The sequence below is a fragment of the Primulina tabacum genome, chromosome 2 (genome assembly GCF_025594145.1).
Source record: "Primulina tabacum isolate GXHZ01 chromosome 2, ASM2559414v2, whole genome shotgun sequence".
NCBI classification, from domain to species: domain Eukaryota; kingdom Viridiplantae; phylum Streptophyta; class Magnoliopsida; order Lamiales; family Gesneriaceae; genus Primulina; species Primulina tabacum.
This window is the reverse complement of record NC_134551.1, coordinates 13285037-13304991: the sequence shown is the minus strand read 5'-3', so window position 1 is coordinate 13304991 and position 19955 is coordinate 13285037. Positions and strand designations below refer to the sequence as shown.

General features: G+C 34.7%; 2 protein-coding genes across 2 annotated transcripts; both read right to left on the bottom strand.

Annotated features, from left to right (window-relative positions):
* Positions 1-4030: 4030 nt before the first annotated feature.
* On the bottom strand, positions 4031-6020 carry LOC142537397 (transcription factor MYB36-like). Its single transcript, XM_075642929.1, has 3 exons — positions 5682-6020; positions 5289-5418; positions 4031-4988 (listed from the first exon to the last, which is right to left on the bottom strand). Exons 1-3 carry the CDS (start codon positions 5815-5817, stop codon positions 4187-4189), a joined length of 1068 nt encoding a protein of 355 aa, XP_075499044.1. The 5' UTR covers positions 5818-6020; the 3' UTR covers positions 4031-4186.
* Positions 6021-13883: 7863 nt separating this feature from the next.
* LOC142530539 (RAF-like serine/threonine-protein kinase 24) lies at positions 13884-19740 on the bottom strand. Its single transcript, XM_075636373.1, is given in 9 exon segments — positions 13884-14322; positions 14490-14577; positions 14680-14802; positions 14983-15130; positions 15210-15373; positions 16007-16159; positions 16303-16407; positions 16485-17522; positions 17525-19740. Coding segments are annotated over 9 exon segments (3267 nt in total). The 5' UTR covers positions 18806-19740; the 3' UTR covers positions 13884-14155.
* Between the last annotated feature and the right edge of the window lie 215 nt (positions 19741-19955).

The following is a 19955-nucleotide window of genomic DNA, read 5'->3' as shown; positions in this document are numbered from 1 at the left end:
CTACATACTAGTGAGGGTTGCTTGGTTTTGCTATTGTAAATTTTTTAAAACTTCCGTTGCGCATTCTGGGAACCCGTAACAGATCCCCTTTCACAAGGAACATTTGTATTTTCGTTTTCTCATCATTCACTCCCATATTATGCTGAAAATTATGTATGTGCTCGAAAATGTAGTGATCTTCAAGTTATACATGAAATCTTGAACCTTTTTGCATCTTACTCACATTTTTCATGTGGCTGTGCAAGGGACTGTCAGTTGCTGTTTCTGGGGCGCTGAAACATGTCAAGGTGTAAGGGAAAATAGTGCTGGAGTCGGTGAGGGTGCAGGTGGTTGAAGGGTCGGGCGCTTTCCTTGAAGGTGTGGCTCGGTTGTGGGGTGATTGGCGGTTGGGTTTGAGATGGCAGTGCAAGGGTCAATCCAAGGCCTAGATCAGACCCTTGTGGGTCTGAGACATGGCTGAGGACGGCTCAAATGCTGCTGGACCTTCCCACAAAGCCGATCGATTAGGGTTGTGCTTCTTTGGTGACTTGCGGCTGTTGGATTGGTGCAACGTGCATGGGGCCGAGGGGTTGGTTTGATCAGGTCTAGGAAGGTCCTAAGGAGGGCTATGATGGGTCGGTCCAAGGCTGGTCCAAGCTGGTAGAGCCTAGGGTCGATAGTTTTCGAGTTTGGGGTATTAGGGTTTTCGGAGGTGGGTGCGCGATAAATTCCAGCAGCTATTTGGGCAATTTCAGGAGCCTTAGTGGGTCCGGTATGTGAAGTTTAGGGGCTGTTAGAATGTGTTTTAGGGTGGTAAAGTTTGGGAAAATTTTGATTGAGTGTCGGGTCGATTCGGGTTAAAACCGTGACCCCGGTCCAAGTTTTAAAACGATTCGATTAAGTTTTGAAACAGACTCGAGTTCACGTCTAAGAAATACTTTTAAATATGTTTTGAGGTGTTTTAAGGAGTTTGGTAAACTTCGGGTCGAAATTTAGAGGTCCAGGGGTAAAACGGTCATTTTGGGTTTCCAGGGGGCAAAATGGTCATTTTGCACCTAAGGTGAGTTTTTAGTCCTGACAACGCCCCGAGCATAAATTTATCATGTTTTTACATGTTTATGCATCATTTATATAATTTTATGTAATTATGAAAGATACGGTGCATGCTTGGTTTTAAGGAAAAAATTATGTATGTGTATGCTTTTATTAAGTCATGAATATCATGACACGTTTTTTAAGGATGTGAGTTGGTTGTGACTAATACGATGACACAATGACATGATGACATGTAAGGCTAGGGCTCAATGGACGGGTAATGTTGTCGCTGATGTCCTCGCCACCGGGTACCTCGGTTACACGTAGATGGATCCATCGACTGACATGATAATACGAAAGTCAAAGTTGACGAACGGAATTCAAATTAAGAAAATATACACGTATATGTTGATATGATGATATGTGCTATGGTTATTATTATGTTTTGACGGGTTACGTTTATGCATACGATTTTTCATGATCATGAAATGTATGTTTAATATGGTATTTTTTCACCGCTGCATGATATGTATATGTATTTTTTATAACGTTACAGGTGTGTTGAGTCTTTAGACTCACTAGGCGTGAATGATGCAGGTGAGCATGTCGATGAGAAGGCTGGAGGTGCCGAATTCTTAGTAAGCGGGATTGGGTGTGCGCACATGACTCGAGGACCATACCTTCCGCACATCACATTTTTATGAGTTCTGAGTAGACATGATCAGTTCATATGTTTGTTACGATATGTTGGTGTTTTTCCAGGATTTTTACTTGGTTTTATTCTACGCACATCATTGAGTTGTCAACATTTTGAAACTACAGTAACTTATTTGTCATTGAATTACGATTATTTATAAAAGCGTATTTTCTGGTAGTCTTGCATGCATGCATAAGTAATTTTTGAAAGTTGAGCTTGCAAAAAAAATTTTCTAGTAGTGTTTTTTAAGTAGTAGATGTTTCACAGCCCCTCAAACCCGATCACACACGCATGCAACAAGTTTCCTCCCTCACGCGATCGTCCTTGACTTCGAGCCATCCCTAGTGCAGCCACCTTAGACCCTACTGGACCCCTACGAACCCAACTGGACCGAGCCCAAAGGACCTGGAAGCCCAGCCCCTCTAACCCAACCACACATGCACATGTGCGCCCCCTTGCCCTCGAGAGATCTCCTAGCACTTCGAACTACCCCTTGTGCAGCCACCCTAGGACCGACATATAGCCCTCGTAGGACTCCTAGCCATGCCCTAACAGCAGCTACAGCTGTGGCTCACGAGGAAAGCCCTAGCCGAAGAGTCCCAACCCACTAGGATTCTTATTTTCGTTCCTTCTGATGGCTGATTATGTCCAGCCTTTGATCATGCCCTTAAGGACTCTAAAACCAATGGAAAACGTCCCTCATGCAGCCCCTACCATGGCAGCCCCTTTGTGCAAAGGTATCGTAAGCTTTGGATCACAAAAACATGAGTTATTAACATGCTATGACATCAAAACGAAAATAAATACAAGACTCTAACATATTTCCATGCAAACATACTTCAAACATGTAATATGATGTGATAGATGAGTGAAAAGAAGATTAAGGCCAGTAAATACGCACGAAAACGTTTGGCGATGCAAAGAACGGCGACGTAGAAAAACTTAGGCTGATTCCCCTTCAAAAACTGTGGCTTCCCTTCTTCAAAATCTTGTGTGTGCGTGTGTTTTGGGGAAGAGGAGAGTCCTTGTGTGTTTAAGAGTGAGGGACGTGTGTTTAAAGGGTTTTGTGGTTGGGTTTGGGGCTTTTATTTTTGATATAAAACTCCTAATATGAGCATAGACCCATTAACATGGTATAATAGGCTCATTAAGTAATTTTTAAAATATTTTGTTTAGGAAAGTTCGTGAAAATATCAGTCGAGTTGTCAAAAAGTTCATATTTTCGTCAAAAATCGAATACCATTTAAAAATAATACTCGCGTATAAAAACATCTCAATCAAAACACCCTCATTTTCGAAAATATCATATAGCATATACCATATTTTAAATAATTAAAAATAATTACTTAATAAAAATATTTTCCCTTTTTCAGCCATCGGTTTCCGTTCCTCGATCGCGTCTCGAATAAGTTTTAAAACATAGTTTCATGCATTCGTGTAGAACAGTGCATTTTAAACATATAGGCTTGCACCCTATTTTTAATTCATGCAACTAAAACCCTTTAATTAGTAATTTTTTTATTTTCTCTAGATTCGCATGCAGTTTGGTTACATTATCACATTTTGGATCTTACAAAATATTTTATACTTATGTTCACACGGGAGCCCAGGCTAGCACAAGTCAGTTAAAGGAAATGATCGCTTACACAAATGGATCCAGACTAAATGGGCCAAGGAAACTGACATAACAGAAACCGGACTCATCAACCGAAAGTGAAAGGGACAATTTGCTAAATGTAAAGACAGAGACTGGTCGAAGAAGAAGAGAAAATACAGATGAATATATACTCTCTCAAGCATATCTTGCATACATGTTTTCATAGCTTTTGTGCACTTGTAAGCCTGTGTTCTAAGGGTTTGTGTGTGCGTGAATACATTGAGTTCTTTCTGTTCATGCGTGAAGAGAAGTGGTAGGCTTATGTGTTTGAATCATTGTAAACTCCTTTTCTTCTTGGTTCTAGTGGAAGGATCTCTGATCGTGTGGATGTAGGACTTCGTTCGGTTCGAGCCACTATAAATGAGTGTTGATTCTTTTCTTGCTTGTTTTTCGTATAATTGTTGATTGACCTTGGGCTAAACGCCAAGGTGTAATTCTGGTAAAACACTTAATTTATATAATTCCAATAGCATACTGATTATGAAAAATTGAAATATATATAATATTTGTTTTTGTTGCATAATGTTGGCAACGGTTTTCAGTACTCGATTTCTGAATCACCTGGCAGAAGAGTTTAAAATTTGCTGACATATAGAATCATGAAAATAGGTATAAAAAAAAAACACTTGAAGTCATGTCATGCGCGTATATCTTCAGCAAAATAGGCAAAGAACATAATTTTATCCACACAATTTACAAAACATGCAATCACCATCTCTCCTCTTTTCCCCTCCTTTATGAAGCAACAACAAATAGAACTCTTTAAAAAAACAAATAGAACTCATCAATATCCTACACATCTCTCACGCATCTTTTTCTCACTGCATATTGTATCCTAATCCATAATCTTGATACATTATTTCTCCAGATTGATTAAGCATATTTCCGGAATCCCACGAGTTTGAAGAAGCTGAATTTGCCTCAAATTCATTGCCCCACCATGCGAAATTCTCCTTCGATATATCCATTTGTTTGAAACAATCAAATTCAGGAACCTGAGCACTCTGATCTGTTGCAAGAAAGTTGGAAACTTTGATACTCAGTAATTCATCCATTTCTCCTTGAGTGAAACCTGAACCACCCGACTGATCAATTCCTGTGCTGTCCATTTGCCCCATTATCGGATTTGAGTCTTGAAAATTGCTTTCTGGACTTTTGAAAGTAGTATTCTTAACAAGTCCTTCGTTTGTAGTCTTTAAATTGCTCATTAAACAGTGATAGTCGTGATCAAGACTAGTGATAGCAGAAGCTTGAGGGCCGATAATGTTTTGATTTTCATCCAAAGAATGAAGGGTTTGGATCATTTTTTGCTGCAGATGATTCATTTTAGGCCAAAGTGATGGGTTATTGTAAAACGAGAATGGATTTTGAAGGCTTTGAAGCTGGATATGAAGCTGAAGCCTTTCCAAGGCTGAATTGCTTAGGTTTTCTAAACTGTAGGTGCTCTCTTCTCCACTATTCGTGTGATCTTTTGAAGGATCTTGATCGGAGATCGATAAACTTTGATTCGCAGCCGAATTTTTACTCCTTCCCAGCAATTTCTTCTTCAACCTCGTGTTCCAGTAGTTTTTGATGTCATTGTCTGTCCTTCCAGGCAGCTGTGCTGCAATGATTGACCACCTGTTTTGAAAACCCAAAAAAATAGAATTAAAAATCAAGAAACCCTAATATATAATATGGTTTTTAATCTTTTGATAATAAAAAAATGATATGAAAAGGAAATTTCCAAATCCCTTCAGAGAAATTATATGATTTATGATCATGAACATGTGATTTTCCAAATTTTTAGACAAAGAGGATCATAGACAACGGCAAAAAGACAAGTAGTTTCGGCTGAAGCCGTTGCATGTGTTTTTTCGAGGATTTCTATATTTTCTGTTGGTGTTTTTTGAGGTAAATAGTCAAGGAGAAGAAATTAACCTGCTGCCTATACTTATATATAGGCTACAAATGATATTATCTTCTTCTTCAGTAAATCCACCATGCTTAATATTCGGCCTCAAATAATTCAGCCATCTTAATCTGCAGCTCTTCCCACATCTCTTAATCCCTATATCAGTACAAAATTAACACCAAATCATTTATGAACATGGAAAATAGATATCAAATCATATATGATGATCCAGATACCTATGTACTTAAATTTAAGTTACAACTTTTTTCACGAGCATCTACTTTCACAGTTTCATCTCAAAAATCGAATTTAAATGCCACATAAAAAACTATGAACTTCAAAAAGAAAGCCCTCTAATCAAAATCCGAAGACGATACGAATTCATTCATACAAGTTGGTTAATACAACAGTATGTATACCGATTTTCTGAGGAAGAGCAATCCAATTTCCACCAGTCCCATGCTTGTCAATATAAGCTTTGAGTGTCGCATCTTCTTCAGGAGACCATGGTCCTTTCTTCACATTAGCTTTGTCACAACAAGGTGCTCTCCCCATCTTCTAGATTATATTAATATTTGATTTCTTCTTTCTTCCCTTGTAAATTGTAAAAAAATTCTGCAGACAAATCTGAAAACAGATGAAAAATGTTTTTTGTTGTTGTGTCAAAATGTCAGAAGGGAAGACCTGAATTTATAGGTGGGAGAATGATGATGTGATACTTGGAAAGTCTTGCAGCTTCCTTAATCTCTAGGGTTTCTGCAATTATCATTTTGGTTTTGGATTAGGTCAGTCATGATATATTATTATTATTATTATTATTATTATTATTATTATTATTATTATTATTATTATAACATGACTAAAAAAATTTAAATTTATTTCAAAAAATATATATTTATATTATAATCATTTGCTTTTTGGGGTTGCAATTACTTTTTGTGTCTTGGAAATTCTAAGTAATTAGATAGATCAAACAGGTGTAATGGAAGCAGCATTAATTAGGTCAATATTAAAAAAAAATTTTAAAATTTTAATAATTTGAATTTGTGTGTGTGTGTGTGTGTATAAAATCATAGCAGGAGCGGATACTAATTAATATAATAAATTTTAAATGTTATTTTTAAAAATATATAAATCTTATAATTAAATTTGTCAATTGAATTTCCTTAATTCACTCTAATCATCTGTCGTGAATTTGAGTACATTTCAAGAAAGAAGAAATTATACATCCTCTCTTTTTGTCGCCAACTAATTGTATAAAATGTTCGATTATTGGGGGTATTTTTGTCCTCGTAATTAGCAGTTGATTGAAATACTTCACATTTATCTAATCTAATCAGTCGCAAAGTCAAGTCTCAGTAAAATAACTAATCTAATCCTAATCACCATTATTAATTCAACTTTATCCGATTAAATTTATGAGTCGGGTTAATCTAATATATATCCATTGGAAGACCTTTTCAATACTGACATAGAGTAGGTCTCTTGTGAGACGGTCTCACGCATCTTTATCTGTGAGACCATACCGATATTCACAATAAAAATTAATACTCTTAGCATAAAAAATTTAGGAACATTGTGTTATGTAACTAACAGTCGACACGTGAAACTTGGATTGTTCGTTGTATTTTGCACAACTCAAAACCGGAAATAAACCTAAATTTTTTATGCAATCTTTTAGGAATAAAACGATCTCCAAATAGTATTTTTGAATCAAATCTGCCGACAAATTTCAATATATGCAACTTTTAAATTATATATGCCGTTGACGTGCATGGTGTCGATTGAAATTTGATGTATATTCGTGGATCCTCATAATTCTGACAGGATATACTCAAAATCTTCAAGAATTTTTTTCGAAAAATGGAGTTCCATTACTTTTTAAGTTAATGTTTTAACAAGGTAAGAAAACGATTAGAAGAAGCCAAAACAGATAAAAACAGGATTAAATATCAAATTTCTTGTCAATCCTATCATGTTTTTCAGTTGGAACATTATTTCTGCATCGATCACAACTTGCTAAAAATTTCTGATGAGCATAATAATTTATTTTTCAAAAAATGTCACTAATAATTTTTTTTTTAGTGGTGAGATATAATTAATTAGGTCTATAAATAGTGATGGATCTTGGTGGCATGGTTTTGTATTGTTTCTTGAAAACATCCTAAAAGTAAAATTAAACGAGTTGGCGTGGGGATTTAATCTCGATTAAATTACTAAAAAGGTGAGGGAAATATAAAAAAAATTAATTTCACAAACTTTTAGAAACTGGGAGAACCCAATTGATTGACCTTGGTTCCCTACTTAATGTTTAATTAATCAGAAACAAAGGGTCCGGAAACGCACTTCCATAGATATTACAAGGAGAAAACAATCAAAATTTAAAAAGATGTGACAAATTTAAAATAAATACTCAAATTGAGTCAGATCTTTAGGAAAGAAGAAAGCATGCTTCTGTTTGTCTTTCTCTCAAGGCTAGAATCTCTCTCTCCATTGACATTGCACTTTCTTGCATCAGCAAAGAAGACCTATCTTGTGATATTTAATTTCTTTTTTTTTTTAAGGAGATTTGGTGGAGAAAGAGAATTAATTTCTTGATTATTATATTTAAGTATATTAAACTAATTGAAGAGATCGATTAATTGGGTTAGCCGTTTTATATATTTTTAGTCAAGCTTCAGGTAATCAAAACTAGATTTGGTGTAAATGGTGTTCTTAAATATGTTTGAATTTTCAGCTTGTTTATGAAGTTCAACTTACTTTTGACGATTTTAAACCAAGAATTTAACTTAAATTTACGTATTTAATTATTGTTTTATTTTTATTATTTTTTTGGATTAATTTATATTGAACTAGCAGGTTGACCTAGAGTACAAGGGTACAAAATTTAATTAGTTCGAATTTGATTTGCTTGCTTCATAAATCCAGAATCAAGTGAATAAGGCGTCTTCGACATGTTAATTTGCAAAATCACCTACCTATATTTTTGGAAACGGAAAACTTGGGCTATTTTCGAAGTGGTTGGTATTATCTATCGAACAATTCACATTTATTATTTTTTATATTTAAAGGTTTATTATTATTTTTTGGATGAGAGTAAATACTTAGGACCATTAGATGTAATATTAGGGTAATGTTCTAAGTCTAGCATCTCATTAATTAGCCATTATAAGGATGCATTTTGAGATAAGGATTTGATGAATTTGGATTTTCGATTTTAGTGAGTGTTTACAATCATTAAAAAGAAAAAGTAATTTTTGGCCTTAGGATTAAAAAAATCAGTTTTGTGTGTTTTTTTAAACTCAGATTCTGCTTAATCTAAAATTTATAAGGTAATGAGATGTTGATTTTGTTTCCACGAGAATGATATGATAACAATTTAATATTGTAATCACTTATCTATCAAACATTATTTACTCACATCTGATTTTCAGATTTACACTTCTGTTTTTCAAATATCAACCACTTGTTATTTTTCTTCACATCTTTGTAATCCGTAGATTTAAACGCTTATTTTAAAGTAGAAATATTTTGCAAACACTCTCTTAATCCAATCATACTGATAAAAAAAGTTGGGCTATTTTTTAAAGTGTATCGTCTAACAATTTCGCATCGCCTCCTAGTAAAAAATATATCTAATACATTTTTATCATACATAAATGAGTAGGTCTCTTGTGAGACGATCTCACAAATTTTTATCTGTGAGACGGGTCAACCATACCGATAGTCACAATAAAAAGTAATATTCTTAGCATAAAAAGTAATATTTTTTCATGGATAACCCAAATAAAATATCCGTCTCACAAAATACGACTCGTGAGACCATCTCACACAAGTTTTTGCCTACATAAATATATAAAGTGTTGACTTATTGGGCGATGGGGCTCAGGCTGCGGTGACCGTACGTCGTTCCAAGGTCGTCCCAAATTTCCCTTGTTTTTGCCTACATAAATATATGAAGTGTTGACTTATTGGGCGATGGGGCTCAGGCCGCGGTGACCGTACGTCGTTCCAAGGTCGTCCCAAATTTCCCTTGATTACACTTAGTGTGTTAGAGCAACAAATCGGACGAGCCTTCGACAAATAAATTAAATTGGAATATTCTTTTAGTCCACTTATTGCTTTGACATAAGTCTCTATAGTAGTTAAATAAGCTGAGAATAAAAAATACAGTGGTTGAAATTAAATTTTGAGCTGTTATTTTCTCTATTTTTTTATTTATTATGCATATATAATATGATCATAAATGAATAAATTACTTAATGCAATGTGTCAACATTCCCAAAAACTATACATTTAAGGCCATACAAATGTTTTCATTCCAATTTAAAAGAGGACATATGATTTAAATATAGAAAACACCTAACACAAAAAAAAAAAAATTATGAGACGGTCTCATGAGTTAGTTTTGTAAGACGGATATCCTATTTATGTCACACATAAAAAATTATTATTTTTTATGCTAAAAGTATTACTTACTATTGTAAAAATGGACAGAATTGATCTGTCTCATGGATAAAGATCCGTAAGACCATCTCTCATATCAACATTTCACAGCATTAAGAATCCAACATAAATATTTCTAAAATTCATAACAATATGTTTTTATATCAATTTATTGAATCCCATACAATATAGATACAATTATTTTGTGAGTAGGTTTCTTGTGAGACGGTCTCATGAATCTTTATTTATGAGACGGGTCAATCCTACTGATATTCAAAATAAAAAGTAATAGTATTGTTTTAGCATAAAAAGTTATATTTTTTCATGGATGACCCAAATAATAGATCTGTCTCACAAAATACCACTCGTGAGACCGTCTCTCACAAGTTTTTGTCTTATTCTGTAGGCCACCTGGCAAACGACGTAAGATTTAACGTTTGTTTAATTACATATACAAGAGTCTTAAAAAGTCTGCCCTCGTAACAGAACGGGTTTGACGAAGTAAGACACGTTAATATAATTATGTATTTGTTTTGACAGAAATATTATTCTAACATTTCATGCAAAGCATTTAGACTATTTGGGATTCATAATTTTATTTTAATAATAAATTTTTATTAAATATCGTTGGAGTAATCATCGTTAATTAAATTAAATTAATAAACACATGACTGGAGGAGAATAATTATATTGCTAGTGATCATTTTATCCCTCCGCTCTCTTAAAACATTAAATTCCAGCAGCATTTCCTAACATTTGAGTAATATTTCATATAAAAACTAAGATTTCACTCATATATAAATTTTAATACTTCACTTTAATAATCTAGATTGTATATAAAATTCACATAATTTGTTCAATAAATAGTAATTTTATACTATAACAATTCATTACGTTTGGCCTCATATAGGGATGTGATCGAGTCGAGCCGAGCCGAACTCTTGAATGTTTGAGCTTGGTTCGTTTATAATCGAGCCGAGCTTGAGCTTTATTTAACGAATATATGCATGGCTCACGAGCTTATTCAAGCCTTTATCGAGTCTAAACAAACTTAATAAATATGAATTATACATTTAAATTTTCATTAAATTAATAAAAAAGTAAATTATATATTTAAAGAAAAATATATTATTCTTGTTAAAATTTGTAAATTTATTATAATAAATAGATTTAATAGATTTTTCTATATATTTCATAAATAATATGCAAAATCAATAAATCAAATATCAAAACTATTATTTTCCATCTAAAAGATTATTCATGAACTTACCAACGAACATGTTCACGAGCTAACGAGACGAATACTGTAAAGCTTGAGTTTGGTTTGTTTATCTTAATGAGCCTCATTAAACGAGCTCAAACGAGCTTTTATCGAATCGAGCTTCGAATAGCTTACGAACTGTTTGGTTCGTTTACATCCCTAGCCTCATATAAAAAGTTTTCCAAAAAAAATTCATATGATACTGTCTCGCGAGTCAATTTTGAGATACAGATTTTTAACTCAATCTGATTCATTAAAAATTATTATATTCTATGCTAATAGAATTAATTTTCATTTTAAATGTTTATCGAGTTGACCAGTCTTACTGAAATAGATCTGTGAGACCGTTCCACAAGAGACATACTCAAATTTTTTAGAGCAATGGTGGCCGATCAACCTTAAGAGTAATATTCTAAAAGTAGATTAAACTGAACTCATTTACACATATTTTGGATGTAATAATTGTCTATGATGAGCAGAACAGTCGAAACGTGGTGCTTGAGTTACTATACGATTTAAAATATTTGAGTTGCACCGTTAACACCATATATAAGTTTTGGTAAAATGGAAGCGATTGGTTCTATAATTGATATCAAAGTCAAAGTTATGAGTTTGATTCTCATTAATCGAAAGGACCGTAATTATTGAGAGAGATTGTTGAATGAAATAATTGTCTATACTTAATAGAGCAATCGAAACGTAGTACTTGATTTGTGGTACTATCTAAAAAATTTGAACTCACTGTTACCATCAACTATAGTTTTTGGTAAAACGACATCGATCGATCCTACAGTATATTCCTGATATGAAAGCCAAGGTTTAAGTAGGTTTAAGAGTCTTTATACTTCCTCTACTTGTTTAAATACTATTAATAAATGCTCGATCCAATTCAATGAAATGGAAAAGGAATTATGCTTCGATCTACCGGTTTTCTGGTAGCATAATAAAAATATGTTTAAATTTACTTTTATTAAATACTAATAATATATTTTGTTATAAAATATTGTTGATTGGGGTTTGAAATCGAGGACAGTTATGTACATGTAACTTTAAAAACATTGTCATATAATTGATCATAGTAACTATAATCCTACAACCTTTTGACATTTGTAAACTTGTTTAATTAATTTAATGAAGCTGTTATGATCTAAAATCACTTTTTATGTACAATAATTAAGAGACTACGCTACAAACAGACGCAGCTGCTGAGCTCAAACTGAATCCCTAACCCTCTGATAAATTAACGACTAGTTTCATTTAACAATTGTCAAACCATTCTTTCCACCTAACCCAACTATTTATTGGCATCCAATAAATTGACTTTTGCCCTTATCTACACATAAATTCTATGGCTTACACTTGTAAATTATTTTGAAATTATGAGAGGAAATTGGTTTGATTATTTATTTTTACTAATTATTTTATCACCACATTGGTAAGCTTGATGTGAAGTATATATTCCCAGAATTAATCTATCAAGTGCATAATTGCATGTCACACAAAAAAAAAAAAAAAAAAAACTCTGGCAAATTGCAAGTGTCATCTCGTGAAATATCGAAAAAATATAAAACGTGTTATCATTTATCTTAAATTAAAACACTTTATAACCTGTTTTTTTTTTAAAAAAAAAAAACGTGTTTTCCACATTTTCTTACGTGGGTTTTAAAAAATCATTAATTTTATTCAAGTGATTATATGTTTTAGTTTTTTAGGTTTTCACATGTATGTTAAATGCTATTTGTCCTACAAAAAAATTCATGTAACTAATTATGTAACAATCTTACATAATCAGGCATGGATATAAAGGCGATAACTGAAAAAAAAAATTTAAATTATATTTGGATTGATAAATTTAAAATGATAGATTTAAAAATTATGACACTTTAAAGTTTCTTGATTTGTTTGGATGCAAATATAATAAATATCAAGCTAATCAGTTTCATAATAGATTTCAAATACAATTACCGTGTCATACTCTATAAATATAAAATATATATTTATAGAATATGTCTCTTACGAGACGGTCTCACAAAAATTTATCTGTGAGACAGGTCAACCCTACCAATATTCACAATAAAGAAATAAATACTCTTGGCATAAAAAGTAATAATTTTTCATGGACACAAAACACGACCCGTGAGACCGTCTCACACAATTTTTTGTCATGTTTATATTCCTTCAAATCAATTCGATCCAGTTTTTATGAATTCCAGGCACGGACACGTGTGAACGAGGCTTAGGAAGCATGTGGCACGTGAGAAGCTGTTGACATTAAAACCGTGAGAATTTGGTACAAAATATTATTGAGCTTCAGAGGAATTGGGAAATGAAATGAAATATTTTTTTATATATATTATATAAATATATATGGTGTCACCGAATTTGACCCGCGAGGATTTGTTAATTCAGTTGTTCATGCCAACCCCTTTTTATAATCATTAAATTTGTACCCAAACAATCATTAAAAAAAAAGACAGAAATCTCACTTAAGATATCGAAAACATGGAAAATAATGTCTATAATTTGTAATTTTCATTAAAATTAATTATCGAAATGCTTGGTTTCTGTAACGGATAATCAAGAAATCAACAAACTTTACTGATATTTTATCGATGGAATATCAACCAATATTTGATATCATCGCCTCGATCAAAACAAACTTGATCTTCCTAAAACTCGTTTTAATTTCTAAACAAGTCGGAATTCAAACTGGCCCTTGGAAATTAAAAATTAAAAATTACAAATTTTGCGTGAATCAAATATAACTAATATTCCACTCAATTCGATTCCTACATTTAAAAAAAAATTAAAAAAAAAAAAATCACACATTACCTCTCTATAAATCAATTAATTATTCAAAGTGTAGGTCCTTTGTTCTACACTAGAGCATGAGATAAAAAAAACAGCTCAAGTGTACAACCAATACTACTACCATAAGAGGCATACATAGCTGCATAAAGCAACATCAATAACCGTATGTCAAATAGTATATAACAAATCACATTTCTATAAATCCTCCAGAGTGATAGCACGTCCGAAGGCACATTATTACACTCAAATGAACAAGATGGAAAACATTACACGATTTCGTGTATGCTTTATTTTAAGGCGGCGGAACGTGCTTGGTTCTGCAGCCATATTATCTTTAAGGCAAGATGCACGTGAAAGCTCATTTCTGGTGAAGGATTATTTCAAATTCATTGCTGCGGCCATGTTTCTTAATTTCTGCGAAATTTCTGAAAACGATGGCCTCTGTGCCGGATCAGATGCCCAACAACTTTCCATCAATGACTTCCATTCGGGGTCGCACCATGTTGGGATTTGTGGCCGCAATGTGTTGTTCACGATCCCTCCTACGTAAAATAGTATGGACATTTTAAATCAAGATGTTTACTTTCTTGAAGAATAATGAGATCGATCATTTTTATCTTTTTATATAAATTGGACTCATCAAGAGATAAAAACAAATGGTGACCATCTTCTAAGCCAAGAATCAAATGCCCAAAAATATTGTGCATACCAATTATAGAAGCACAGTGCATATCTGCATAGGGTTCATCACCAGTCAGCAATTCCCACATGACAATCCCAAATGAGTACACGTCGATCTGAAGAATGAAAATGTAAAACATAAGTAAAATAAAATATGTATGGATGCATGAAAGAGATATCAAAAACAGGTACAGCAGCTCAAATTGAACCACAATTACCTTCTCAGTTACCATGTTGCTCTTCCCACTCAAGAGTTCGGGTGCCATCCATGGTAATGTCCCACGAACACCTCCGGACACTAAAGTGTGTTGTTTCACCTTTGATAAGCCGAGATCCCCAATCTAAAACAAAATTCAGTCAAAAGAAAATGGGTTAACATAAAAACTCATATTCCCAACACACCCGCTCCCGGAGAATATCGAGTTTTAGGTTTGCCCTTCATCCAAAACTAGTCATTTAGCAAACGCAGTAAACGGACTACCACAGAAACTCAAATGTCCTTGTTCAGTCTTTAAAGTTACCTTGCAAACTGGACGATGAGGGTCTCTCATATTTACCAGCAAATTCTCACATTTTAAGTCAAAATGAACGATATTCTTTCCGTGCAAGTACTCCATACCAAATGCAGCATCCATTGCTATTATTAGTCTTTTGCGTCTATCGATTGTTCTGCCCAAAAAATAATCATAAACATGGCATATCAATAATCGGTGTTACAGATATGCTGGCCGATGAGAAAGGAAATAACCTGTCTTTCTTCTGCAAAAATTGTTTAAGAGATCCATTAATCATGAACTCGGTCACTGTTGCTAAAGATCCATCTTCACCATCACGAACTACACCGTAAAAAGAGACAACATTTGGATGGTGCAATGAACTTAATATCAGCGCCTCCTTCCAGAAATCAGCAATCTATGTTTGGGAAAGATCGAGTTAAAACTTAAAAACCAATATGAAAAATCTAAACAAGTTATTAAACCGAGTGTTTTAAAAAGGGAACATGAAAAAAACGAAATAATTCAGTTGATATATTGACAACATTGTTGTAAAAGTTACAAGTCAATCGGAGGGTATAATCACCACTAGCAAGAAAAACAGAACTATTATAAGGTCATGTCTGCGTGTTCGTCAAAGAGACATTGAACTTAACCAAATGTATCATAAGTCATTCCAGGAATTACACAATTTATCATCAGCACTTGCTATCCTGTAACAAACCAGCAGGTACACATGTTCGTTAGAAATTATATTGATCTGAACTAAAATGACAAATTTATCAGCATTTTAACAAGATGCTGAATAAGACAGAAATTATATCATTTTTCAACTAATTCCTCCTATTGGTGGAATCATAGGAAAGAAAATTTAAAATATTAATTCATTTGCAGAAGATAGAAAACACAAAATTTATGCGACAAAAGTCCACAAATAATCAATGTTGTATACCATAAACATGGGATGAAAATTGTTGCAGTTAAAGAAGAAGTTAACATGGAACGAAGATTGTTTAAACAATTACGCATTTAATTGAAAGGAAAAGCTTACTAGTCGTTCCCTTTCAGAAGGCTTTCCAGCAAAGCAGCTGGCTTTTATTCTTTTTATTGCTACATCCGAGCCCTTCCATTTGCCATGATACACTGCACCATATGTCCCAGAACCTAACTCCCGGATCTCCTCCAGATCTTCACTTTTTATTGTCTACAAGGGTAACAAAATGAAGAAATAATAAATGACAGCGGATGAGCAGAAGAAAAATAATTTGTGATTAAAACATTTATGACGGATATAAATTTCTCCAATGGCATAAAGATCACATAAACTAATAAAAAATCAATTATAACCTGTAATCCTTGATCTATCGCTTCCGCCTCAGCTTTTGTCGGCTCTATCTTGGAGTTGTAAACATTTTCATTATCGAATTCTGCCTCCAATTCTGTATTGGTGTCCTATATAAAGAAAGAAAATATTTTTAGTGACAAAAAAAGACACTAAATTTGTCGATTAAAATTTACTCAATACTTACAACTCCATCTGCATCCTTTTGAGTATGTTCATTTGCAACTACTTTATGCTCGACCCCCAAACCCTCATCATCTTGAATTTGAGACTTCATCTCCTTCATACTTTGCAAGGCCGCCTCTTCTACACATGCAGTTAACTCCGGCAAGACTTCCAACTGGACATGTAAAGACTCCTCAGGAAAACTAACTCTGGTTGCATCTACCGTCGCAGCCCCACCATTTTCTACAGTGGGTTCCGGAACATTTGATTTAATGGATGCATAAGATGCTAAACCATTGGAATTCCTGTCCATAATACCACACGTAACAGAAGTTTCTCCTGCTCCTGCATGATTTGATTCTTTGGTAATATCTGTATCGTTTCTACAATCTATACTAGCAGCAGCAACAGGAATTGATTTATCATCTGCTAGAAATGCTGGGTCAGACTTCGGAAAAGGGCCGTTGGAAGTACCAAACTTAGTCAGCTCAGCTGTTGATTGGACGGGTTCCAGACCATATTGATGAGGATTCTCCACAGTGTACATACTAGGTGTCAATTTCACAGATTGGAGATTAAAATATTCTGGCATGTGAGACCCATTGAAGCCCGCGATTTTTTGGGATGAGTCAGCCCAAAGATTCTGATTCTCTAAAAAAGCTTGAACTCTGGGACTACCCTCCACTGTACCTCGGATGAATCCAGTACCAACGGAGCCATTCAAGAGCTGATGTGAGACTGATGCGTCATAGGAGGGAACTCCATTTCTCCATAGAGCTTGTGAAGGAATGTGACATTGCGGTGCCGGGTGGAGATTATCATCCCCATATCTATAGGCAGGCTTTACATAGCGAATTCCGTCAGCACATGGCAGATGAATATGTGATCCACTTGCCACAGCATGGTCCTGAAACAGTTGACAACCATACTCTACCTCGGACCGAGCATATCGTTGATCATCATGATGGATGTAAGATGATTGCACATGGTGTCCATCACATACATTACCATGACCATGGAGGATATTCACACCATTTTCAATAGTGTAGCCATCAGCCAACCTTCCAGCAACAGATATATGCGGTCTCGATTCCTCGGCCCAAGGATTTGACTGATGTGGTGAAACCCATCCTCTTTCATGATTATGGGTCTTAGGATGCACGAATCGAGGATCATTTTGATACACAGGGTGCATATTTGCATCCGACAACATGTACACTTCCCGGTTTGGAGGGCACTCTGAGCAAGAATTAGGGACCTGAATATACCCATTTCCCAGGTTAGGAGTCTCAGATGTGACTGTTCACTGGCCTTCCTAGAAGATTCAGGATAAACTTTACTTTTTGGAAAATTCATCCTGCAATTCTCACAAATACTGTTTCCTTCATAGGTGCTGGACCCTTGGAGTATGTTACCAGGAAATCCATCCTTCTCATTGACAGCAGATCCGGTAGGAATTAACACTACATTGTCTGAATACTGTGGAGGTTGTTCATAAATGAATTGAGTATTGACCGGAGCCCGACTGTAGTCCTCAGAATAAATTCTGTCAGGAAAGTCTCCATATGGCGTTCGACAGCGAGAGGAAGGCGAACTTGGAAACTCTGCAAATTGTCTCTGATCTATGTTTCCAGGATGCCTTGGGGAATAGTAACCAGGACTCCATGGTGCCTCCATCTCGTTATATCTTTGAGCTATCGATTGTTGAGGTTGGCCCGAACCCAAATGAGGTATCGTTAGGCGCCGTAAATTCATCTGAGCGATTGGCAAGTCCATGTTTCTTTGACCAAGGAAGCTACCCTCTAGATTCATCTGATTAAAGAACTGTTCAGCTGTATGGCCATCGTCAAAAGCCCCCACTACCAAAGACTCCTCAGGCTGCTTTCTAAATTCGGGAGATTCGTTAAGGTTGTTCAAAGCATCCACATACCTCCTCTCATTATCCCTTTCATCTCCATCACCAAAATGCAATGAACCATCCTGATCATTATGCAAAAACAAAAATATCCTCAACCTGGTAAACCCGTCCCTGGATCCTAACTTGTCGTACTCCTCCATCATATTTGTGACATCATCATCGTTGACAACAGATACCAAGGCATCAAGATCCTCATCTGGCTGTTGGTATTTCAACAAAGCCGCACCTTCCAAAAGCTCCCTCATTTTCTCCATGAGTTCTTCATAAGTTATATTACGCGGGACGTTCACAATACGTGTCTCACCTCCGACATATCTAAGTTTACCATCTTGGGGTCGTGGCAATATACTACCCGAAAAGCTACACAAGAATTTAACACGTGGAATGTCATCATTAGAGCTCGGGGTGGAGCCAGCAGTCACCATGGTGCAATCCAATAAGGACACAGATTGATTTTGCTGATCAAAATTTTGGCATTCACGTTTGACTTCCACTTTGTTTAGATTGTCAATTTCCTGATAATTGCACATAAGATATTCTCATTGGTTTCATGATTAAAAAAAAGGTATGCTCCCACTCGCTTCCCTCAATTCCTCATACAGAACCCAAAATTCAGCACTTTTCACACTTGGATTAAAAAAAATCCAATAAAATCAATTTTTTTGGGAAAAAAAACCTGATCTTGAAGGATAAAATCAAATAAATACTCCAGCAATTTAAATTTCTTATGAGTGGCCCGAAATCACTGCAACAACATCAGACTCGAGCGCAGATTCGCCTCAAAGAAGGAAACTTTCCATCCAAAGATCACTCTTTATACGTAAATTCGATCAAAGAAAAAAGAGAATACACACACATATTGGAAACGGAAAAAAAAAAAGACTAACGATTCACCTGAGAATGGGGATTCTGAAAACACCAGAGCCCTGAATTTCCTGAAAATTCGAATTCAAGAAAACCCCGGAAAATCCCCCAAATCTAACAGATCCCTAATACCCTTTTGCATCAAACGAAAACAAATAAAAACAAAAACAAAGTGATGTATCCTATTGCCTAGCAAATGCCAGAAAAAGGACAAATATTAATGAATAATTGTATCACAGCCGCATAAATATACGTGTGTATGAACAAATCAGGTGGGGGTGTTTGGGAATATACTTTGTGTTGAAGAAAAGGGGAGGAGATGCCACGGCTGGGGAGGAATTGGGGATGCTGGAGGTGCCCCGGTTACGAGACACGTGGCGGGTTTTGAGTGCTTCGAATACAGGGATCATATGGCACCGCTCAGAGTGAGAGCGAGTTCATTTATTAAGGTTAACACAAAACTACCAATGATCTCCTTTGTTTTGTAAGATTGTGTTGTGAATTTGTACAAAGACCAGCTACTTTCTATATATATATATATATACACATACAAAATCCTGAATGGAACAAACTTAGTCGAATCTTTATTCAAATTTCAAATATGATAGTAATCAACACTTAATCAATTAGAATTCTATATCGATAAATAACAATTAATATTTTTTGAAATGATATACTATTCTAAACAATATGTATATATATATATATATA

Bases quoted from the DNA above. Each gene is read 5' to 3' on its own strand.
- LOC142537397 (XM_075642929.1), bottom strand. From the start codon at position 5,817: ATGGGGAGAGCACCTTGTTGTGACAAAGCTAATGTGAAGAAAGGACCA. The intron at 5,419-5,681 runs GTATACATACTG...GTACTGATATAG, and splicing joins TGCTCTTCCTCAGAAAATCG to GGATTAAGAGATGTGGGAAG. The intron at 4,989-5,288 runs GTTAATTTCTTC...TTTTCAAAACAG, and splicing joins TATATAAGTATAGGCAGCAG to GTGGTCAATCATTGCAGCAC.